At 48.7% G+C, this 24,096-nt stretch overlaps 1 protein-coding gene across 2 annotated transcripts in view; it reads left to right on the top strand.

The window, feature by feature from the left end:
* Window positions 1-5,128: 5,128 nt before the first annotated feature.
* The window catches only part of Cfap65 (cilia and flagella associated protein 65), a 33,736-nt gene continuing 14,768 nt past the window's right edge, over window positions 5,129-24,096 (top strand). For both annotated transcript variants that reach the window (XM_048459312.2, XM_048459311.2), the window contains exons 1-17: window positions 5,129-5,218; window positions 7,831-7,996; window positions 9,733-9,914; window positions 12,485-12,587; window positions 13,365-13,531; window positions 13,653-13,852; window positions 14,082-14,227; window positions 14,696-14,918; window positions 15,296-15,561; window positions 16,411-16,611; window positions 16,800-17,174; window positions 18,757-18,894; window positions 20,199-20,444; window positions 21,052-21,276; window positions 22,154-22,312; window positions 22,471-22,621; window positions 22,922-23,050. In XM_048459312.2, the coding sequence (XP_048315269.1) occupies window positions 7,877-7,996; window positions 9,733-9,914; window positions 12,485-12,587; window positions 13,365-13,531; window positions 13,653-13,852; window positions 14,082-14,227; window positions 14,696-14,918; window positions 15,296-15,561; window positions 16,411-16,611; window positions 16,800-17,174; window positions 18,757-18,894; window positions 20,199-20,444; window positions 21,052-21,276; window positions 22,154-22,312; window positions 22,471-22,621; window positions 22,922-23,050 (3,031 nt within the window). In that variant the 5' untranslated portion in view covers window positions 5,129-5,218; window positions 7,831-7,876. The remainder of the gene's footprint in view (window positions 5,219-7,830; window positions 7,997-9,732; window positions 9,915-12,484; window positions 12,588-13,364; window positions 13,532-13,652; window positions 13,853-14,081; window positions 14,228-14,695; window positions 14,919-15,295; window positions 15,562-16,410; window positions 16,612-16,799; window positions 17,175-18,756; window positions 18,895-20,198; window positions 20,445-21,051; window positions 21,277-22,153; window positions 22,313-22,470; window positions 22,622-22,921; window positions 23,051-24,096) is intronic.

Raw genomic sequence — 24,096 nt, 5'->3', positions numbered from 1 at the left:
TATAATCCTGACTGTCCTAAAACTCAGTCTGTAGACCAGGATGGCCTCAAACTCACAGAGATCCACCTGCCTCTGCCTCTACATCCCAAGTGCTGGGATGAAAGGCATGCACCATCACCACATAGATAAAATCACAACTTTATACTGGAAAATTCTGGCAAACACCACTTCAACAAAGAGATCAAGGTTAACAGCACCAAACTGGCATGGTTAAACAAAAATCTAATGAAGGCAGAATCTTGTGGACCAATCACAAGTGAGCTCTTTCCCCATCTTGGCCCAAGAGGACCTTCACGTTCAAAGGAAGTCAACTGTCATGTCTTTATTGCAGCATGAAGTCCCTCAAATCTAAGGTCTCCACTTATTGATCCTCATCATTGGCAGAGGACCTGTCACATTTAACTTCTCCCCTTTCCGCCCACAGGGTCTTCTCCTGGCCCTCCGGTTCCATGCTTACTTGAGGCACCAGCACCACGGACAGCTCCGGTAGTCCTGGCTAACCCCCTTCCTCTTTCCTTCTGCTTCCTAGCTTCGCTTTCCTAACTCCAAGTCCCCAAAGCATAAAAGAAACTGAAGAAGGGTATCCTTAAGAGGATGGTGAGTGTAGTGTTTAGGAAGGAGCCTGGGCTCATCAAACTAAATATGAACTCAATCCCATCACTTACATCTGAGGAACTTCATGTTGAAATAAAGTCCTAGGTGTACAGTTGCTGGTAAGGTAAGAATTTGTGCCCAAGACTGAGTTGAACTAGTATAGTATAGCTTTACTGGCCATTGACTGAACTCCCCACCAAGCTTGGTCTCCCTGTCTTCCTCCCACATGCCCAGACTCTCTTCCATGGCCCAAAAAGTAAAGGGTCAAGACCTGGCACAATGTGGGCTCGAGGACACTGTTCTAGCTAAAGACGATGCTTCTTCTGCAAAATCCAGTGTCTACACCTTGCCGTGTGTTAAGCATTTTGAATACAACTCCCACTTGTTCCAGTTTTACAGGCGAGCAAAGAGAGGCTTTACAATCTGTCTGACGTTGTTCAGCTGTTGAAAGATGGAGCCAGCCACGCAGCGGCGATGCGTGCCTTTATTCCCAGTACTTAGATAACAGAGGCAAGTGCATCTCTGTGTTCAAGGTCAACTTGGTCTACAGAGTGATCTCCTGGACAACCAGGAGAAACCCTGTTTCAAAAACAAACAAACAGGCAAAAACCAACCAAACAAGAAAGCCCCCAAAAATCAAAGAGAAAGATGTAACCAAGACTTGAGCTTAATTTTTTTCTTTTTCTTTTCTTTGGGGGTAGGGATTCATGATAGGGTTTCTCTGTAGATTCGGAGCCTGTCCTGGAACTCGCTCTGTAGACCAGGCTGGCCTTGAACTCACAGAGATCTGCCAGCATCTGCCTGCCAAGTACTGGGATTAAAGGCATGTGCCACCACCACCTGGAGAGTTTAAAGATGAAGGATTAGAGAGATGGCTCAGCATTTAAGAGCACTGGCTGCTCTTTCAGATATTCTGAGTTCAATTCCCAGTAACCACATGGTAACTTATAACCATCTGTAATGAGATCTGGCACCTCTTCTGGCTTGTAGGATACATGCAGATAGAACACTGTACACATATAACTAAATAAATCTTTTTTAAAAAATTAAATATGATGGGATTGATTTTTTTGCCCCTGTTCCCTTACTCTTGGCTATGTAACTTTCTACTCTGTGGCAGTTTAAAGGATAGGTGTGGGGACAAAGCTGTCTAGGAGGCAATGAGGTCTGCCTAGAAAAGCCAGAAACCCCCAAGTTAGTCCTAAACAGATTGAAACTCTTTCTTTTAAATTCTCATATCATATGACAGCTGTAATGGTTAATCCTCATTGTCAGCTTGACTGATTCCTCTAGGAGACACACCTCTGGGCATGTCTATGAGGGTGTTTACAGCGAGATTAACTGAGTAAGAAAGGTTCACTCTGAATGTGGGCGATATCGTCCCATGAGCTGGAGGTCCAGCCTGAATAAAAGGGGGAAAAGAAGAAGGCCAGAGAGTGTAGTGCTAGCACGACTTCTTCTTTGCTTCCTGACGTGTCAAGTTGTGAGGCGTCCCAAACACATGCCCTCCTGCCATGAACTCTGCCCTGCCTTCCCAGCCATGCTGGACTACACCCTCTCAAATATTGAGCCCAAACAAATTCTTCCTCCTTTAAATCCTATCTATTAGGTGTTTTGTCACAACAGTGAGAAATGTAACTAATACCTTAGCCTCCACCCCCCTCGGCTTTGGAAGGGCAGCCCTTTCATCTCTAAGGGCTGAGTGGACTTGTCCATTGGTCAGCAGCGCATCTCCTGGCACTTAGGTACCCGTGTTTGGCTTTGCCTACCTCAGCACAGCAAAACAGCCCAAGTCCTAAAGAAACAGAGGAGGGGGATGCGGAAAGGAGAAAACACACTACAGAGAAGCCGAGGCTGGTAGAGAGGAAAGGTGAGGCCAGGCATGGTGGTACACGCCTTTAATTCCAGCACCCAGGAGGCAGAGGTAGGCGGATCTCTGTGGGTTCAAGGCCAGCCTGGTCTACAAAGTGAATTCCAGGACAGCCAGGACTGTTATATAGAGAAACCTTGTCTCGAAAAAAAAATGAAACTATAAAAAAGAAAGAAAGAAAGAAAGAAAGAAAGAAAGAAAGAAAGAGAAAAGAAAGGGAAAGGAAAGAAGGAGGAAGCAAGGAAGAAAGGAAGGAAGGAAGGAAAAAGAAAGAAAAGAGAAAGAGAGAGAGAGCTTGAAGGTGTGCAGAAAGCTGGGTGGCTTATTTATGGAGATCAGAGGGGTGGGGAGAAAGTGTTCATCCATTGTTTTCACATACTTAATCAATCTTCACACTCTGCTTTGAAAGTTAATCAACAAAGTCTTTGTGTCAAATGCCTAGAACCCTGGAGGCTGATGCAGAGGTAGGCCTGGTCTACAAAACAAGAACCTGTTTCTACAAACGAAAGAGAAAAAAAAAAATTATCCACAACAAATAGATAAGGAAATCGAGGCTCCGAGAGACCATGTGACTTTTTCAAAGCTTTACAACCAGAAAATAATAAAGGTTAATCCCAGGCCTGTCTGATTCCCCAGTCCAGAATCTTCTCTAGTCCCGGGGGAGGTGGTGAGAAGACACTTGGGAAGCAAGCTTAGTATATGAATATTGTGTACGCAGTGAAGTCTAACTTGCTAAATGTGCTTTGTCCCCCAACCTCAGGTTTCAGACAAAGATTTTAAGTCTCCCACACATTCTTTTTCCAACATTTTGGTCCTTATCAGTTTCCTGAATCATCATTCACTTTCATCCACAGCCTTGAAACAAACAGAAGCCATGTCTGCGGGCCTGGGGAGCGCATGACCCCTGGGACCCCACACCTGTTATCTTCCGGAGACTCTGAGCTCCAAGAAGGGGACTTCCAACACAACTCCAGCTTCCGCTTCCCTCCACTCACGCCCAGAGCCTGACCATACCTTTCCAGGTTATTCACCTTGCTGAGCAAAGTCCAGTAGGCGGGGACCTCTCCTTGGGAGTCCCCACACCAGTTGAGGTCACTCTGCAGAGCTCCCAGGAGCCAGTTAAAATTCCACAGAAACAGGGCCTGCTGACAAGAGACTCTGTATCCTTTCTTCATCCCAGCTCAGACTTCACCAAGTTATAAACAGACGGGATTCTGGGAAAAAGTTTCTCATGAGTGAAGACTGAAGGACACATGGCTCGGAAGAAGTCTGACTTCGTCACCAGCTTTTTCTTATTGGGGTCCCTAAGGTCCCCACCAAATCCTGCTTCAAGGGTCAGTGCTCTGGATTTCTTTCTGGCTTAAGTATGAAAAGGCTCCTCTTTTTTTTTTTTTTTAAATCCATAAAGTCCAGCTGAGTCAGGTTGATTAAAAAAGAACTTGAGGAAAAACAAAAAAGAAATCATTATAGGAACTCCAAACAGCATCAAGGTCACCATGTCCAAAGTACAGGCTTTTTATTCTGAGAATCCCGTTAAAGCCAGTAAAACACTCACTGAGTTCCCCATTCCTTAATCCCAAGAAAACTCCAGGTTTCCTCGGACTGGCTCCTGGCCCGCCCTTTCAGCACTCCACTCTCCTCTGGTCATGTGATCTCCCAGCCAACTCAGGTCACTATGCCACTTCAGTCCGGCTTCCACCTTACGTAACTGAAGCCCCATCCTCCAAACTGCAAGTTTATTTTCTGGGTTTGCCCCCAGCTGTCTAGGCTCTCCCTCTATAACTATATCACACCCTTTTCATTCTGAGAAGTGGGTTCATTGTTCAGGCAGTAAAACATGTTTAATTGCCAAAGAATGAACTTTGAGATTCTCAGCTTTGTCTATGGAGTCTTCACCCAGTGAGACCTTTCTCCCAGCGTGCACACCAATGCACAGTCGATCTTCCAAAAATCCCTACTCTAGGTGAGAATGTCTTCATACACTAACTTTTGTCTCTCTTCAAACGAGCTAATTCTCCTTGATCGTGGACCAGAAGATACCCTGGAAAAAAATGCCAAAGACATTCTCTTTCCCAGCAGAAGGAACGCATTTACAAATCACTCCGCAGTAAGAAATAACCAGGGGCTGTTTTCAACCAAACAGTTGTGGTCATAGGAAATGATGCTCCCTATGAGAAACAATGTCTACCCCAAGAGATTAGGAAAGACTCCCATTCAGGTACTGAGTGAGTCCAACAACAACATATGAATATGGATGTCAACTGAAGTAGTGATTGCCAGGACGTCTTGAAAATTAGGAGAATCACTTTTACTTTGTCGGGACTGGAAGATCACAGTAGCTACTGCAGAGGGGAATGTCTGAGGGTCAAGACTGAACATTAGCGAGACTTAACTTGGGCAGCAATAAGTCAGGGTGTAGCTTAGTGATACTCAAAGATTTAATTGATACCCATCACCGAAAAAGAAGAAAAAGGAGAAGGAGAAGGAAAAGAAGGAGAATGGAAAAAAGAAAAAGAAAAGAAAAAAGAAAAAGATGAAAAGGAGGAAGAAAAGCAAAGAAAAAAAGGGAAAATAAAGAAAAGAAATGAAAAGGAAAAAAGTGTGCTCGTTTGCTTTCTCTGAATCTTGACTCTTTTGGGTTGCCGTCGTTGCCCTGGGATACCAGGAGACGCTGTGTCCCTTGCGTCCCGTATCTATGGAGATGTCAGCATGGCGGCAGCGTGAGTTCTGAACGTTGGAGCTCAGCCGAGAAAAGTAAGTGTAAAGGAATGTATGTGTACCGAGACCCCCTTCTCCGGGAAATCTCGGCGGGTCTTTAGAAAACCTTTTCGTCATGGGCGAGATTAATTAGACGCGGGATCAGGGAAACGTGGAGAAACCCTCTAAGTATATTTTGTTTCCTTTGTTTTGCCCAGTTCTTACCAAACTATACTTGGCAACACCCACCCTTCCATCCCCGTTTTTCTGCCTGTCATTTTGAAAAATTTTAAGATCGGAAATTAAGAAAATAAAAGAAGCTGATAATATCTTTTCCCCCACTTTGAAACTAGACATTTGGTTTAAAACAAAAGCAAAAATGCAAAGCAGCAAGATTCCCACAACTGCACCGTCTTTTCACTGCGAAATGTTGGGAATGACCCCATTTGTCTTCAATAGGCTCCGTGCTCACTCCCTGAAGTCCCGGCTGGACCACTTTTCTGGTCCAGATGAATTTCCGTTCATCTTTTCTCTAGCCTTTCAGAGACAGATTGGTGTGATGTTGCGCAGGGACTTTCAGAGAGTTGAGGCAGGAACTGTCTGTTGACTCTCCTGATGCTTGAGAGATCAGGGAATAGAACGACAGAAAAGTAACAACTCTGCTCCCCACACCCAGGGTGCATTTCTTGGATCCTGACTGAATGAACACCCACTTTATAGTTGGAAATAGGAACTTCCTTGTTTTGTCCCATATCTAGCAGAATGCAGGCTGTGTAGTAAGTGTTCAGTAAATGCTCTGTGAATGAATGGATGGGATGAAGGCAGGGACAGAGATTGTTCCCCCAACTGCTGGGGAATCCTCTATGAACATACGAGACAATAGAGACTTTCCCGTGTGTCTGCAGGAAGTGTGTAAACTGTAAAGGTGATCATGAGATTGTTGAATCTGAATACATTATAGCGCGAGGCACTTAACCACCAACTTGAAGAGGGAGATTTTTAGGTTAAATAAGAGGCAAGTCACAGTCAGTCAGTGATACACTCCTTTAATCCCAGAACTCAGGAGTCAGAGGCAGGCAGATCTCTGAGTCTGAGGCCAGCCAGCCTGGTCTACAGAGCAAGTGCCAGGGTTATACAGAGAAACCTTGCCACAAAAAATCAAAAAAGGGAGGGGGGAGCAAGTGATGTGTAATCATAAATCATAAACAGTTTTAAGGATTAAAATACCTGTTCCAACTCTTGCAATCAATACTGCCTTACCCATTAGCTCTCCGTAGATGGCCACCCCAAATTGATACTATTTTAGATATTGAGATTGTTCTTTAAAGAAGTGAAAAGGGTACTGAGCAGTGTAAAATATACAGATACGTTCACAATAAGTACTCCAGCTTTGCTGTCCAGTGTGGTAGCCACTAGCCAACTGTAACTACTGAGCATTTTGAAATTTACATGGTCTGAATTGAGAAACTGAACATAAAATACCCTGGGCTGGAGAGATGGTTCAGTGGTAAGAATTCAGTTCCCAACACACACACATATTAGGTGACTCACAACTGCCTGTAACACCAGATCCAGGAGATGGATACCCATCCCCGACTTCCACCAGTACCCGTATGCACATGACACACACACACACACACACATACACACACACACACACACACACACATACACACACACACACAAAAATAAAAATCTTTTTTTTTTTTTTGAGACAGGGTCTCTTTGTGTAGCCTTGGTTGTCCTAGAACTAGCTTTGTAGACCAGGCTGGTCTCAGACTCACAAAGATCTGCCTGTCTCTGCTTCTCGAGTGCTGGAATTAAGGGTGTGCACCACCACCACCCAGCCAAAAATAAAAATCTTAAAAATAAGATATACTGTTTAGTATGAAAGCCCACTCTTTTAATCTGTGAGGAGGCAGAGGCAGGCAGATCTCTGAGAGCTCAAGTCCAGCCTGGTCTTCAAAGCAATTTTCTAGCCAGTCAGAGCTTAAACTAACTAACTAACTAACTAACTAACTGACCAACTAACCAGCAAGGTGAGTAAACCATGGAGAGCAAGCCAGTAGTGTTCCTCTATTGTTCCTGCTTCAGTTCCTGCCTCCAGATTCCTGCCTTAACTTCCTGCCCTGACTTTCCTGGGAGTTGTAAGATAAAATGAACCCTTTCCTTTCTAAGTTGCTCTTTGGTCATGGTGTCTATCGCAGCAGTAGAAGGCAAGCTAAAACACTGGGTCATGTCACGTGTGGCCATGGAAGAACATGGCCCCGAACCCTTGCGTGTGGTCTCTTTTTTTAAAAAAAATATTTATTCATTTATTATGCATACAATATCTGCCTACATGTGTGCCTGCAGGCCAGAGAGGGCACCAGATCTCATTACAGATGGTTGTGAGCCACCATATGGTTGCTGGGAATTGAACTCAGGACCTTTAGGAAGAGCAGGCAATGCTCTTAACCACTGAGCCATCTCTCCAGCCCCTTGTGTGTGGTCTCTTGAGCGGCACTTCAGGTCACTGAGCAAAGCTCTGGACCTTGTGTTCAGCCTCACTTATGGTGCCACCTGCGAGCTCTGTTCAGAATAAAGATCACACCTGTCCTCCTTCTCGACTCTGGTGAGTCTCCTCCATCAACCCTCTTCTTCACGTTCTTCCTCTGCTGCCCTCCCAGCTCCGGACTCGTATGTGGATCTGGTGGAAATTTCTGGCTTGGCTAGATGCTCATCCAGGCAAACTCCAGCCCAACCATGAGGCCCAGAGACAGCGGAGACTACACTGTGAACGATGGGTCATTCCTGAGTGCTAGCACCCTGGCAAGCAGCAGTGTCACTACCCAGGTGAGCATCTGCTCAGGATGGTGGCTCAAGCATAGCAAGACCTTGTGGGGCATTGTGACAGGACGGCAGGGTGAGTCTCTGAGGGACTGACTATCCCATACATGCTCCGGCACCCACCCTCCCGAGATGGAGCCCTGGGACGACTAGAGTACAGGTGGGCACTCGGTCCTCTGCTGGAGCTCAAGGGCGTTAACTTCTGAGCTCTCTCTCCAGTCCTGCTGAGCATTTACTGATGTTGATAACCTGAGGTTTCTTTCACTGTCCTTGACTATGTATTGTATTAGTAGTGCGTGCATGTGTTTTTGGGTTTTTTGTTTGTTTGTTTTTTGGTGTGTGTGTATGTGTGTGTGTGTGTGTGTGTGTGTGTGTGTGTGTGTGTGTGTGTGTACTTGTCTATGTGGGCTTGTGTGGAAGCCAGAAGTTACTATCAGGTGTCATCCCCTCTCACTCTCCACCTTACATTTTGAGAAGTTCTCTCACTGAACCTGGGGCCTGTCAGTTTGGCTAGATGGTCTAGCCAGCCCCTGAGATCTGCCTGTCTCCAAATCCCCAGCCCTCACCCCTCCCCAGTACTAGGGATAAAAGCACATGCCACTGCAATCAACTTTTACATGCGTGCTGGGGATCTGAACCCAGTTCCTCGTGTTTGCCCAGTAAGCAAACTCAGTTCCCCAGTTTGTCCCTTGAGCCTGAGCCCCCTGATTGAGCACTAGAGCGGCTCCTTACTTCTGGTCGAATCCTGTCTGATGCACTAATTGATTTTGATAAGGGATTGCTCTTCCTCTCCTGTGCCTCCTTCCTCCATAGGCAATCAGGGAAAGGAAGTATATTCGCCATCTCATGTTCTTAGTAATCTCCAGAGAGAAGGGATTTGTACGTCTTGTTCACCATCCTAGCCCAAGCACCTCGCACAGTGCCTGGCAATCAAATATTTGCTAAATGAATGACTCCATCTTGTGTTATGCAACAACAAATAAATAATAACTGGTCAAAGATAAAAAGGCAGTAAGTGAGTTGAGTGTTCATGGCAATGACCGTGGCAGGAAGAGGTATCCAGTTTACCCGTCCTCCACTTTACTGCCTAAGGGGTTCAGCCCCACTCTCTCCTCAGCTAGATAAGTGATAGGGATCAATGAAAAAAGTGATGTGTTAGGTTTTTTTTCTGTTACAGTCAGGGAAACACTGGCACACTGAGTCTTAAGCAGCACTTAAGCTGTCCCAGAAGGTCTTGGTGGGAGTTGGTCACAGGCCACTTGGCTCCTTTCTCTGCTCCGGTAGCCAGTTGGAGGTCTGGTGATGGAGCTGTGGAATGTCCTGCCTTCTGGGGAAGTGCCTGGGGTGGACGATTCAGGCTAGGAAAGGCTTCTGGGAAGCAGGGCAGGTTAAGAAAGAGAAGAAAGTGAAGGCCCCTGAGGAAGAGGTGCCTGAGGATGCCCAAGGGACAGGACCCAGCAGCCAAGACCTCCCTCTGCAAACCTGATGGAGTAGTTAGACAGGGCAGCTCAGGTAAGGCCTCATGCTGGGACTTCTGTGACTAAACAGTTGCAGTAACTTTGGATGTGATGAGGCTGAACTCCATTTTCTCCCTAGTCCACACCCCAGAGTAAGGGATGACATCATCCCTTAGGTGCTAAAGGCGGGATGGAAATGGGGCATCTTCGTCTGTTTTCTGAGTCTTAGCCTCCTATTCCCACTGATTGGCTTTGCCTCTTCTCCTTTTCTTGCTGCCTGGACAGCTCACAAGTCCCCTGGCCAGGAAAATATTCATCAAGAAACAAAATGACGTGAAGAAGAGGGTGGTGTGGGGCATCGAGGTGGCCGAGGAGCTGCAGTGGAAAGGCTGGGAGCTGGGCAAGGAGACCACGAGGAACCTGGTTCTGAAAAATCTCTCTTTGAAAATACAGAAGATAAAGTACAGGTACCAGAATGAGGGACCCAGAACCTGAACCCTCAAGCCCCCAAAATGGGTTTTCTTTAAAAAGAAAACAAAACAACCTCTAAAAACTCACTAGTTCTGAAGAATGTCCAAGACACATGCAGTGTGAAGGATCCCGGAAACAATGCCTAGCGGGAGCCCACATTATGGGACCTCCCTTCCCCCAGGAACCATCCTGCCTCCTGTTGTAATACTTTCTTGCTGTTGCCAGACGGGTTTGCCATGCATGTTGGCATCCTTAAATGATACAGCTTAGTTTGCCTTATGAACTTTAAATCAAAGTGTACGTTATGCTTTTGAAACCCTTCTTTTAAAACCTTGATTTGCCTTTCTGTGCACACCTCCAGGTCATGAAGCTATTCCCCTGGAGTATTTTTCTAAAGAGACTTTCTAATTGTTCTTTTACCTATAAGGAATTGCTTTTTGTGAATGGTTTGATGATATATTTCCTCGACTGAGTGTCCGATTTTCTCAGCACCATTTATGGAAGCCGATGCACCTTCAATGGCCTCCTTGCCACTGACATATACTGACTGTTGATGTGTTGATGTATAGCTGGGGTCTGCTCTATGTGCCTGATCTACTAGTGTAATCCTGGGCTTAATTGTTGCAGCCTGAATTAATTAGTTGAATTTACAGTAAACTTGATATCTGGCCGTGTAAATCCTCCACCTTCTCTAGATTGACTGTTGTTCTTATCCCTTTGAATGTTCTTAAAAACTTAAAATCAGCTCAGCACACACGCACACCTATATTTTATGTGTAATAATGGGATTTGACTGATTATAAAAATCAATGTGGGGGGCTGGAGAGATGGCTCAGAGGTTAAGAGCATTGCCTGCTCTTCCAAAGGTCCTGAGTTCAATTCCTAGCAACCACATGGTGGCTCACAACCATCTGTAATGAGGTCTGGTGCCCTCTTCTGGCCTACAGACAGAATATTGTATACATAATAAATAAATAAATATTTTTTAAAAAATCAATTTAGGGTATTACATGCTACAGTACTGAGTCCTCTTACATCTGGTTCTCGCGTTCTGGGATTATAAGCTTGTGTCGCTATGCCCAGCTATATGTGATGTGCTTAAAGTTGTTTTTATTTTTTGTTTGTTGATAGTTTTTTGAAGAATATCGATTTCTTGTTTGCTTTGAGCTAGGTTCTTACTATATATCCGTGCCTGACAACGAACTCCCTACATAGACCAGGCTGGCCTAGAACTCGTGGCAGTCCTCCCTTACAAAGATGAAGCACCAGCCGGCTAGGCTTTCTAACATTTTTAAAAGTTGTTTTTAAGATTTATTTTTATTTATGTGCATATATGTTTATGTCTGCATGTGTGTGCATGCATATGTGTATGGGTGACCCTGAGGCCAGAAGAGGGTGTTGAATCTGCTAGAACTGAAGTTAGATGCAGTTGTGAGCTACCATGTAGGTATTGGAAATCAAATTTGGGTCCTGTGAAGGAGCAGCAAGTGATCTTAACCGCTGAGCCATCTCTCCAACACCTAACATTTTTTAATTGGGATATCGTTTGTTTTGTCTTTTCCATATTTTTTATATATCAGTTATATCAACTGACTTTCTGTATTATTTCTGGATAATTTCAATATTATTATGCTTTTTTACTAATATTTTGTTTCTGAAATTAGTCTGTAGTTTTCTTTCTGCCTCTGTCAGGTTTTAGTAATAACATACGGTTGTTTCAGAGACTACATTGGGACTGTTTCTATATTATCTGAAAACAGTTAAAACTGAAACTGTTGGGCTGAAGAGATGAATCAGTCATTAGGAGCACTGGCTACCCTGAGAGGTTCTGAGTTCAATTCCCAGCAACCACATGGTGGCTCACAACCATCTATAGCTGGATCTAGATATCCTCTTCTGACCTGTAGGCATACATGCAGACAGAGCAATCATACATCAGAAACAAAAGAAAACTGGAATTGTCTTTCCTCTAATGCTAGGTGGGACTTGCTATGAATCCTTCTGCTCTGGTACTTTCTTTACAGGAACATTATGCCTGCCCCATGGTTGGTTTTGTAAGTTGCATTTTCCTTGCATGTGTTTGTCTCACCTACACTCACCCGACCAGGCGCAGTTGTTATCAACATCACGTTCTTTCTCACCTCACACTCTGAGAGTCTGCTGCTCCCGTACTACCCTGCTGGGTCCCTGTTAAGTCAGGACAGCCTATCCATACCGCTCTCCATGACTGTCATCTTCAGCAGGGACGCAGGTCTCGATATGAAGGCCTTAGGAGTAGTAGGAGCAGGGAGCCCGCTCTGGGGACACATACCCGCAGGGTCAGGAGTTCAAGGCTCCATGTAGTGAGTTTGAGGCCAGTCTGTGCTACACAAGAGCCTGTCTCAAAAAATAAAAGGAGTCTCCAGAGCGAGTTCCAGGACAGGCTCCAAAGCTACATAGAAACCCTGTCTTGAAAAACCAAAAATAAATAAATAAAATTAAAAGGAAGAGGAAGAGCTTAGGTCCCCTTGCAACCCGGCCCCCTATTGAGCTTCCTCGATCTTCCAACTCTGACTCTTCTCTGCAGGCCTCCCAAGACCAAGTTCTTCTTCACCATCATCCCTCAGCCCATCTTCCTGAGCCCAGGCATAACCCTCCCTCTCCCCATCATCTTCCGACCTCTGGAAGAGGTGAGGCCTGCCAGAGCAGCAGTGCAGTGTGGGAAGGGGCGAGAGACCTCAGGTGGGAGTGCTGTCCGAGCAGCAGGGATTTCCTCACACACCTGTACATCCCGCATCTGGGAAACAGAGGCAGGTGGTTTTCTCTGGGTGTAAGGCCATCCTGGTCTACATAACAAGTTCCAGCCAGTCAAAATGAGATCCTGTCTCAGAGAAAAAAAATCAACCAATCAACCAAACAAACAAACAAAATATACATCTTAGGAAGACTCCTAAAGGGTCTCAGATCTTGATCTCATTCAATAGAAGGGTGTTCCCCGTTGGGTGTGGGGTCATAAAGGCTGTAATCACCACCAGCAAGCTCTAGATTCCTTAGCCTCTTGATCCTGCAAAAACTTCCTCAGAATTTTTTTGTGAAACTTTTGTCTTTGAGGATCACTACATTGAGTGATAGTCTCACTATGTGGCCCAGATTACCCTGAAACCTCTAGGCTCACGTGATCCTCCTGTGGCCACGCCAAACAGTCACAATTACAGGGGTATGCCATTGTATCTGGCTTTTTGGGATTCCTTGATTCCCGCAAAAGTGAACCCTTTCTCTCAGAGGCCAAGGCAACACAAGAGTTCAGGAAGTTCTGACACGGCGGGCTACAGCCCAGTCCACTTGCCAGGGATTACTGAAGGAATGGCTTAGCGAGGGTGGGATGGATGATCCCGAGTTTTACCTGGGTACCACACACTCGCTCACTCAATGCTGACTGCCTCTGCCTCCTGCCTCCTGCCCTGCAGAAGGAATACACGGACCAGCTGTGGCTTGAGAAAGAAGAAGGGGTGTTCTGTGTGTCTCTGAAGGCCACCTTGCCCTGCTACAAGCTAGTCTGCCCAACATCTCTGCAACTGCCCATATGTGCTATTGGGGACACAGTCGAGACTTGGTTCTGTCTGAACAATGTGGGGTGAGGAGGAAGGACTCAGGGAAACAGCAGCCTCTGGGAGGAGAGCTGTAGGGAGCAGAGGAGACAAGCTTATGCCCGAGGGGGCAGAACCCCAGGACCTGACCTACCCCCTCACCCTTAGGGACCTGCCCACCTTCTTCACCTGGGAAGTCCCAAACCCATTCCAGATACTTCCCAGCACGGGGTTATTGGAGCCAGGCCTGAGTTGTAGAATCAAAGTGACCTTTGAGCCCCTCATAGCTGTCATCCATGAAGTCGAGGCACTGTGCTGGTATGGAAAGGGCACCAAGCAGAAGAACAGCATACAGATCCAGGCTGCAGGTAAGCCTGCCTTCCCAACTGTCCCCAGAGACACACAGCCCTCTCTGGGTTTTAGACCTCAGTGTGCCCCCACAAGTCCCCTCTAGCCTCTTGTCGCTCTGCCTGCCCTAGGCTTAGCCCTCTATCAAGTCACAGACAGTCCCTCCCGGTGGTGGGCTGGGGACTGTCCAGCTGGGGCTATAGAGGCCCCGAGGGGCTCCCCTCAAGCACCCCCCCATCTCTGCCCCAGCTAAATGTGCACAGCTGCTGGTGAGCATAAAGCACAAGCAGTCGAACGACCAGGATACCGAGGGCTTCCAGAAGGTGCTGCACTTCGGCTCTGTCTCCGTGGGCTGCACCGTGGAGCGGCAGATCAGGCTGTACAATCCCTCCGTGGTGTGCACTGGGAAGGGGTGGGCAAGCGGGAATGGGCAGGACTCAGGGACCCCGAGCCTTGGTATGCGTGTGACCTCTCCTCTCTCCTCTCTCCCTCAAGCCCAAAGCCTTGCACAGTTGTGTCTATTGATACAAACACAGGACACACACGTGCATGTCAACAGTCATCAGCCGGTGTTCCTCTCTCTCCTGTCAGCTGAGGCTGGGTTCAGGTGTCCTGACCCCTAAGGCTAGCCCTTATACTACCTTTGGGAGAAGAAAAAGATCCCCTCCCCCGCCACTTTGGGCAGCCTTGTGATGGGACACAGAGCTTGGCCCCTTTCTCCTGGTGTTACCTGATGCTCACACAGGCCAGACTGGATACCTGCTGTCCCTGTCCCTCGTGTGACTTCCTCCGTGTGACACACAGACTGCCCTGCCCAAACTTGTGACTAGAACCTTTCCTCCCCGCAACCCCTGACCCTACAGGTTAATGCCCCCTTCAAGATTGAAATGTCTGAAGACATGCTGACCAAAGACCATGCCTTCTCATGCTCCGTGGGCCAAGGTATCGTGCCCCCAGGAGAGAAGAAATGCCTGTCAGTGTTCTTCCACCCCAAAACCTCGGACAGCAGAGCCATAGACTACTTCTCCATTGTGCCTTCTGGTTGTGCCTCCCAAACTCTGCTCCAAGTCATTGGTCTCTGTAAAGGTAATGGCCATCCCAGGCAGCTGTACTCCCCCAGAACATGAGCTTCCCACGAGGGGTGTCAAGGGAGTCATTCCGTTGAGCTCTTTGTCTGCTCCAGAGAGACCTTTGCTTCCTGGTCCCTCTGCCTAGGTGTCTGCTGTCCCCTGGTGGCCATGTGGGGAAGCTTTATGGCTACCTGGTGATGCCATCTTTCCACACAGTGATGACAGAACTCAGGATTTTTCAGGGGCCCTGGGCCGTCTCCAGCCTGGCCGTCTGGCTCTAGGGAGCACCTCATCCCAGTAGTGGGACCGTTTACGAGAGCTCTGTTGAGGCTGTCACCCCAGCCCCCACAAGGCGACAGGGTCCTCTCACAAGGCCCGATCTCCTCCGCCTAGGTCCTGATGTATCTCTGCAGCACTACTGCATCAACTTCAGCTGGGTCCAGCTCGGGGAGCGCTCAGAGCAGACCCTGTGGATCGAGAACCAGTCAGACTGCTTGGCTCACTTCCAGTTTGACATTGACTGCCAGGAGAGTGTCTTCAGCATCAGGCCTGCCTTTGGAACCCTGGCAGGCAAGACCCGAATGACCCTGCACTGTGCCTACCAGCCCACACACCCTATCATCTGCTTCCGGAGGGTGGCCTGTCTCATCCACCATCAGGTGAGTGACGGGGAAGGGACCAGGATAGGGACAAGGGGGAGGCCAAAAAACGAAGGCAGCCCCCTCTTTTCAGAACATCTAAGGCTCTCTGCCGGGGCCATCTCCTCATTGAGACTCTCTGCCACAGCTTAGAGGCAGAGCATGGCCAGGGTGCGCAAAAGCTCACTAACCCAGGTGGGAACGTCCAACTTGCCTTAGGTTCCACTGGCTCTGTCGTTGCTGTCGACAGCTGGGAAGGGGAGCTTTGGACATCACCCTACACAGCGTGTGTGGGGTGGAGACTACAGCTAGAACCCAAAGCCAGCCCCTTGGGCATGTGATGTGCACAACCTGGACATGATGACAGCATTGAGACTGAGCCCATTCTCTTCAGCTGGGCCCTGGGCTGCACCCCACTACCTGGGGAGGGAGTTCTCTGCCCAAATCCCACAAATGCCGCACGAGCTCTGGGAGGCCTTGGAGTGAAAGCGTAGAACAGACCTGTTTTGTTTTGGTTTTTTTTGCCACCCCCATCATGGGCAGAGCTAAATGCTAGTCTGGTGGGCTCTTGATTGACACTGGCACACAGGGAGAATGCCCAGGAACCATGGGAAGTGGGGGGAAGGGCAAACAACAATCGAGCATCCTTTCTCCAGGATGGGATGCTCCTCTTGACTTGCTCTGGAGTCCCACTGTCTCCTCAACCAGCAGGCAGCTCTCAGGATGCTCTCCTGACCAACCGCCCTTCAGCCTCTGCTCCCGCCTTTCCTGTGTCTGCCCCCCCCCCACGTCCCCTTGCCTCACCACCTACCCCATGTTGTGTCTCACATGGACAAACGTCACCATGTGATGTGGACTTTGGTGTCATAGGATCCACTGTTTCTGGACCTGGTTGGGACCTGCCATTCAGACAACACCAAGCCAGCCATCCTGAGGCCTCAGCACCTCACCTGGTACCGAACACACCTGGCTCGGGGCTTGACGCTTTACCCTCCTGATATCCTGGCTGCCATGCTAAAAGAGAAAAAGCTGGAACGGGATGAGGATGGGGCCCTCATGCTGCCCCCTGAGGTATGTGGGGTGCAGACATTCCAGTCCCCGGGGAGGCGGGCTGCCCTCTCCAGGTCCCTGGTCCCTTCCCTATGTCCCACACCATTGTAGCTGGGGATGACTGGCATGGAGAGCCTGCAGTCTTTCTGGAAAGGGGGGAACAGCAGGAAGTCAGCAGCAAGAGGAATGATATTTGAACCCTGTCCCAGTCTCTCCCTGTGCAGGACCTGGAGGACTTGCCAGCCCCGAAGTACCCCCAAATTCCCCCCATGATGGAGTACTTTTTTGACGGCACCAGGGACCTGGCTGTCTTTCCCCCGGCTGTCAGTCTAGAGCCTTTTGATGTGGACTTTGGGGCCTGTCCTGGGCCTAAGGCCCCCAACCCTATCCCCTTGTGCCTGAGGAACCATACCAAGGGCAAGATCACTGTGGTCTGGACTCGCAGATCTGACTGCCCTTTTTGGGTGACCCCAGAAACTAGTGATGTGCCCCCACTCAAGTCCATAGCCCTGCGCCTGCACTTCCAGCCAGCCTCCCCCAACTGCCTCTACGCTGTGGAGCTGGAAGCCTTTGCTGTTTATAAGGTATGTGCACACAGATGAGCAAGTGGGGGGAACTAGGACCTCCTTGGAGCCTGAAGGGCGGAGTCTAGTCACAAGGATGACAGGGGGCCACAGGTACCATCCTCCCCAGGCAGGCTTCTCTTGTTCTTCCTTGGCTGGACAGTGCCCTCTACTGGTTCGATCCTTCCGGGCTTATGGCCTGACTCCGCCCTCCTGATTCCCACTTTTGCATTGTCTTCCTCCCTCCCCTCCCCCCGGGAAGAACTCAGCTAGGCTCAAGCACTTTGGAAAAGCTTAGTTAGTACCTAGACAGGAAATCCCTGGGGGGTCTTAGGGTTTCTAGTCCCTGGAGGAAGTATTCCAAAGGAAATTACTGTTTTTTTCATTCTTTCTGCCTCAGCCTCAAAACATGGTTGTGGCACTTTATTTTCTTTTTGTAGAGAAGATCTTGTCTAGTACAGGCTGGCATTGAATTTGCTGTATAACCAAGGATGACCTTGAACCCCTGGCCTTCTTGCTCCCATTTTCTGAGTACTGAAATTGCAGATATGAAACACCACATTCAGTCAATTGGGTGCTGGGGACCAAGCCCAAGGCTTGATGCATGATAGGCAAACACTCTGCCAACTAAACTATACCCTCAGTCCCTTTTCTTTTCTTTCCTTCCTTCCTTCCTTCCTTCCTCCCTTCCTTCCTTTCTTCCTCCTTCCCTTCCTTTCTTCCTCCCTCCCTCCCTTCTTCCTTCCCTTCCTTCCTTCCTTCCTTCCTTCTTTCTTCCTTCCTTCTTCCTTCCTTCCTTCCTTCCTTCCTTCCTTCCTTCCTTCCTTCCTTCCTTCCTTCCTTCCTTTATGAGACAGGGTCTCACTGTGTAGCCTCAGCTTGCCTGGAACTCCCTATGCAGACCAAGACCTGGTCCACTATGTACACCTGACCCTCAAAGCAGAGCCTTTAACTTCCCATTCTCATATATTAGCAGAGGGATGGCAGTCAGGTAGAAACAGCATGCTAACTTGTAGCTGGCCAATGCTGAGCATTCAGGTTCGAGGTTCCAGACTTCTGCTGTTCCGTAAGATAGAAAAGTCAGACATGACCAGTGAACACCTGAAATATGGTGGTCCAAGTAGAGATTACTGTGAGTATCAAATGTGCCCAGATTTCATAGATTTAATATGTAAATACCTTAGTAAAAGCTTTTATAATGATTGCATGACAACGTAATTGGAGTTTGGAGCTGTTAAGTTAAATAAAATATATTATTAAAATCAATTTCACATGTTGTTTTTTTTTAACATGGCCACCAAAACATTCAAAATTGCCCTTTTAGCCAGAATCTGTGGCTCATGTTATATTTCTATTGACCAGCACTGTTCTGGGCTCGTCCTAAAGAATGAATGCTATTTCCCATCTCAGCCTGCTTCCCTCCCACAGAGTGTACAGAGAGCCAGTTAGAGGCTCCAGCAGAAGGGGTGGGGCATGGCTGTCCTCCACAGCCTCCCTCCATCCTCCTCTCTCGTGCCCAATCCAGGATGCCTGCAGCACAGGGCAGGGAGGGCAAGGTGAGTCAGACTGAGGTCTGAATTTCCTCATGGCCTGGCCCCTGCAGGTCCTTCAGAGCTACAACAATATTGAGGAGGACTGCACAGTGGCCCCGTCCTGGTGTCTGAAGGCCCGAGCTCGGGGACACAGCTACGACGCTGCCTTAGAGCACCACATCCCCCAGTATTCCCTGGATGCACCCAAGGTGAGCACAGCCCCAACAACAGGGGGAGCAGGATGAGGGACCCCAGCCTGCTTCCCTTTCTAATGGCCTCAGTAATACATGTCTGTCCATGTCTGCCCATGTCTGTCCTGGCCATCTGAGGGATCTAGGCCAATGAATAGCTTGCTCTTGGACCTTGGTCTCAACATAAGAACAGTTTAGCGATTGGGCACCAGCTCTTCTCCACTCCATCTGGAACTTTCACCTGGTCCTCCACGCTTTCCAACTCCTCATTTGTCCTGCTCACTGGGCACCCACTGGCTCCCAAGCCCTACAGTAGACTGGACCCTTGGGGTAAACCAGTCTAAACCAGTCCAAAGCATGAGCACCATCACTCTTCTGAGAGTTGGAATTGCTAGACCGCATCCCAGATAGACCTTGGGGGCATTATCTGCCCTGGGAGGTGTGAACGACACAGGACTGGGGCCAAGTATCCAGAGCCCAGTTCTGCTGCCCCTTCCCAGGTTCTAGCTCTGTGTCAATTTCTCACTAGTTATTTTGTTTCTGGGAAGGGAACCACTTTAAAACAACGGCATGAGACCATTCTGCTTTCTCCATCAGTCATACTTCTGCTTGCCAATCCCAAACCTCCTTAACATCCATTTCGAGGCCACCCCTCCCTAAAACAAAGCTCTCCTTGATGCTCGAGGCTGTCTTCTCTGAGGCCTTTGGTCCCTGGCCAGCTGCTCACGGTGTGATTTGATGCCTTCCCACAGTGTAGCGGCAGCCCGCATGGCTTCTCTATTGACTCACGTGAACTCGCTGGCACAGTGGGATAGGAACTGGAACCAGGAATTATGGGCCTTGTGTTGTGTAGTCTGTTTAGCTTTCAGCCTACTTCTGGCCATATCCAAGCTGGCTAAGAAGTGGTTAGGAGCTGGGACTATTGGGGTTGATCCCTCTCTGACACCGGAGTGAGAATCATCTGGAAAGAGTACTCCGATCTTCTGAATGAGGATGGATGAAAGTAATTCTCCAAAGTTTAACTGGAAATCACAGTTAAAAGCAATTCCTCCTCTGACCTTGAAGACAGGTCTTACAGACCTGACTTTCCCTGGGACCTGGGACCACTATATCCCTGTGGAGGTCTTTGGAGGACACGAGTATTCTTTGGTGGCAGGCTGTAGCCTCCCTTAATTCCCAGGAATTCTTTGCTGGTTGGGCTGTGTGTAGAGATCTTAGGTTTCCTAGGAGACAGCATCATCCAAACCTGAGTGTCCCTGGATGTGTATCGAGGGGTGGAGACCTGAGGAAAGGTCCCTTTCCCTCTTCTCCCCAACTCCCAGATGTTCCCAGCAGTGTCTTCTGGGGAGCCTTCCTACAGAAGTCTGCTTTTGGTCAACAAAGGTCCCATGCTGTTGACCTTCAGCCTGGCTCCCAAAAGCAGCTCAGACATTACCCTGAGGCCCTCCTCGGGCCTTGTGGCTCCTGGGGCCCACCAGGTCTTCCTTATCAGCACGTACCCCAAGGGCACCTCGTGGAAGCAGCACATTTTCTACCTGCAATTCAACTTTTACCCCCAGTATCTCAAGGTAGGAGGTAGGGATGGGGAGGCTGGGTCCTTAGGCCATAATATTTTTAGGGTCCCTACCAAAGTAGTTTGTGGGTGGGGTTGAGGAACATTTCTCTACTAAAGAGGAATAGTAGGGAGGGAGCCCTGGGCTTCATCCGTGACAACTCTGCTGCTTCTTGGTGCGTTGGGGCCATGGAATCTGAGGTGGATGGGGAGCTGCAGAAACCCCAGACTTATACTGCAGGTAGTGGAATGCTGTTTGTAGCCAGCCAGTCCAGGGACAAAGCTGAAAAGCAGACCCATATCCGATCCCGTGAAAGCTAATACATCTTCTCTTGGTCCCTGAGAGTTCGATGTTTGTGTTTTAAAGACAGTATATCACTATATAGGCCAGACTGGTCTTGGACTCAAGGCAATCCTCCTACCTCACCTAGAGCTGGGATTTCAGGAGTGATTCAGCACCCCTCGCTCTCTTGAACATAGAGAATCTGCTATATTCAAGCTGGAAGGCAGCTTTGTCTGTCTCCGCCCAAGGGTTAAAATCTGCACAGCTATGCCTAAACCAACAAGTCAAAAAGTCATGGCACTATCCTTCCTTCCTAACTTCCTTCCTTCCCCTGGCTCAGGAAGTGAGCATACAGAGCAGAGAGGAGCCCCTGCAGCTGAAGCTGGACACCCGCAAAAGCATCTTCTTCAAGCCTACCTGGGTGGGCTGTTCCTCCACCAGCGACTTCACCTTTCACAACCCCTCACGACTGCCGCTGGAGTTCGAATGGAGAGTCTCTCAGCAGCACCAGAAGATGCTGGCGGTCCAGCCCTCCAAGGGCATCATCAGTCCTAATGAGAGCCTTGTGAGTGCCTGGACCCCAGTGCCAAGGGTAGATGAGAGGGTACCTGTTACCCTTACCGTTGCCATCTCTTGTGGTTCTCATGACTTGTAACGTATACCTACCTAAGCAATCTGCAGTCGCTTCCCCTACCCTGAGGTGTAGTAGGTTTTAATAACACCTTCCTCGCCCCCATCTTACAGGAAATTGAGACTCAAGGGAAGAGTATTTAATTAAGATCCAGATTAGGAGTGCGGAGTTGGGACTGAATGTCGCATTAGTGATGCCAGGGTCCCAGCATGTCTAAACTTCATCGTTCATGGTATCCAAGCAGTAAGATTCCTGACAGGTGATTTGGATCAGCTGTATGATAGCTGGGTATGGTCCAAATGGGTGACTCTCTCAACAAGGGGTGAAAAAGGAGACACCCAGAGATTCCAGATCAGTAAAAAAGGGGAACCCAAATTGTCACCAAAAACAACAAACTTTGTCCCTAGTCTGAGGTAGGTCGGACTCAGAGCAGTAACTACCAATACTTGATACCCATAAACACCCAGGAACAGGAAACGGGAGCCTAAGAGACTCCACAGATGTAGAAACTCACTTGAGCTCCTGCCCCAGCCCCGGTCACCAGGTATCTGACCCTGGTCCAGCTATTCCACTTTTCTGAGGCTCCAGTTTCTATCAAAATGAGTCTTCCCTGTCATGGAGATGTAGGATTGAGGGGCTTTCGGAGATGAGAGAATGTGTGTGCCAAGTACTCAGCACTCGGCTCGGATAACTGGGCAGATGGGACGTGGTGTCAAGCTTTGGTAATGGAACCTCCCGCAGCCAAGAGGCCGCCCGGGAGGGGGCGTCCTGGACACATGCATGCAAGAGTGAATCACCTCTGTGATCCCAGACGCTGACATGGATCTTCAGCCCTTTGGAGGAGACCAAGTACCTGTTCCGAGTGGGGATGTGGGTCTGGGAAGCCAGACAGTCCCAAAGGACCAATCCCCGAGCCACCACACACTACTGGATTCGGCTGGTGGGCATGGGCGTTACCGGATGCCTCTCTGTGAGTGAGACCCTGGTTGGGGTGGAGCCAGGGCCCGGGTGGGAAGGAAAGTCCCAGGTGCCCAGCCTTAAGAAGGGTGTGGATCTGTCTTTCCTTGGGGAATACTCTGAAGGCTTGGGCTTGGGGAGCCCCCGGCAGCTGACTGGCTGTGATCTCAGGCAAAGCCAAAGGAGCTGGACTTTGGGAACGTGCTGGTGAACAGCCGGGAGGTCAAGTCTTTGGTGCTTCTGAACGACGGCAACTGCACCCTCTATTACCGCCTGGTCATGGAGCAGCACAGGCCCAAGGGCCTCAACAATGACCCTTGTGGTACTGAGACCTGGGCTGGTCTGGGGTCAGAGAGGAGTGTGTCTGTGTGTCTGTGAGTTCTTAAGACAGATGACCCACATATGGAGTGGGTCGGGCAAGACAGCTGAAACCCTGGCATGTCTACTGTGTAACTGTGGCGGGTGCCAATGACATCGAGATGCATAGTTCTTTTCACCCCAGCCTGCTCTGCTCTCAGGGAGTGTTGTGGTGACCCCGGGAGGGTATCTGGAGAGGAGCATAGGAGGTCGGGACACCTCAGTCCAGTTGCCCACTGATGACCCCAGCACCTTCTCCCAACAGCTCTAGAACTCAACCGGTCGGAGGGGACCATGCCGCCTCATTCCCAGGACACCATCTACCTGACTGCCTGTCCTAAGAACCGTTCCCAGTATTCCTGGACCATTAGTTACTGTCTCCTGTCCCACAGAGGTACCCGGGTACTCAACAGAGATTCGGGTCGGGAAGGGGAGAAGGGAGGAGGTAAACTGTGAGATGTGGAGTTGGAAGCAGGCTGAGTTGAAGACGCACTGGCATGGTGAGTGGGGGCAGGATGGACTGTGCCTTCAGGATCTGATGTGCACACTGTGTCTGTCTGTGTGATATCTATACATGTGTCCCTGGGCTGTGCTGACACGAGAGCTAGCAAATGTGCTGTCTTCTGTGGAGACCACAGGCAAATAAATCCTCAGTCAAGCTTCGGCTCTCCCTCCATGAGATGGAGTTGCCGTCATCCCCTGTGCCGGCTGGAAGTTCCCGGAACAGGCACCAGAAGAAGATGTCCTCGGTGGGATGGGATTCTGACTCTCCCACACTTTCTGGCAGTGTGGTACTTCCTAAATATGCCTCAGTTTCCCCACTAATAAAAGAGAGATGATCATAGGCCACAAAAGAGAAAGAAGTGATAGCATGTCACTATATTGATGGACATTGGAAGCACAGTGCTAAGTGAAAGAAGCCAGTTAGAAAAACACCAAGCACTGAATAATTCCATGTTTGAAGCATCCAGAATAGATAAAATACACCGACAGAGTAGTGATCGTTGGTTGGGGGGGAGGGGGAGGTGGGGAAGTGTTGACTAGTTGGTATTGAGTTTTTCAAGAGGGACAGTAGAAACTTTCTAAAACTTGGTGGTGGTGGTTGTGTGCCTGTGAATCTATAAAACCTACTAAATTGTATATCTTTTTTGGGTTTTTTTTTTTGAGACAGGGTTTCTCTGTAGCTTTAGAACCTGTCCTGGAACTAGTTCTTGTAGACCAGGCTGACCTCAAACTCACAAAGATCTGCCTGCCTCTGCCTCCCCGCCTCCTAAGTGCTGGGATTAAAGGCGTGTGCCACCACCACCTAGTTTGAATTGTATATCTTAAAGGGTAGTTTTGCAATCTATGAATCAGGCTTTATTGCAATGAATTTGGAACTAAATAGTGGTACACGTTAAATGCCAGGATGTGTGTTAAAGTAAAGTGGTGCCCAGCACA

Source organism: Myodes glareolus, chromosome 1 (genome assembly GCF_982192425.1).
Source record: "Myodes glareolus chromosome 1, mMyoGla1.1, whole genome shotgun sequence".
NCBI classification, from domain to species: Eukaryota; Metazoa; Chordata; class Mammalia; order Rodentia; family Cricetidae; genus Myodes; species Myodes glareolus.
The sequence above is the reverse complement of the archived record's forward strand: the minus strand, read 5'-3'. Positions and strand labels throughout refer to the sequence as shown.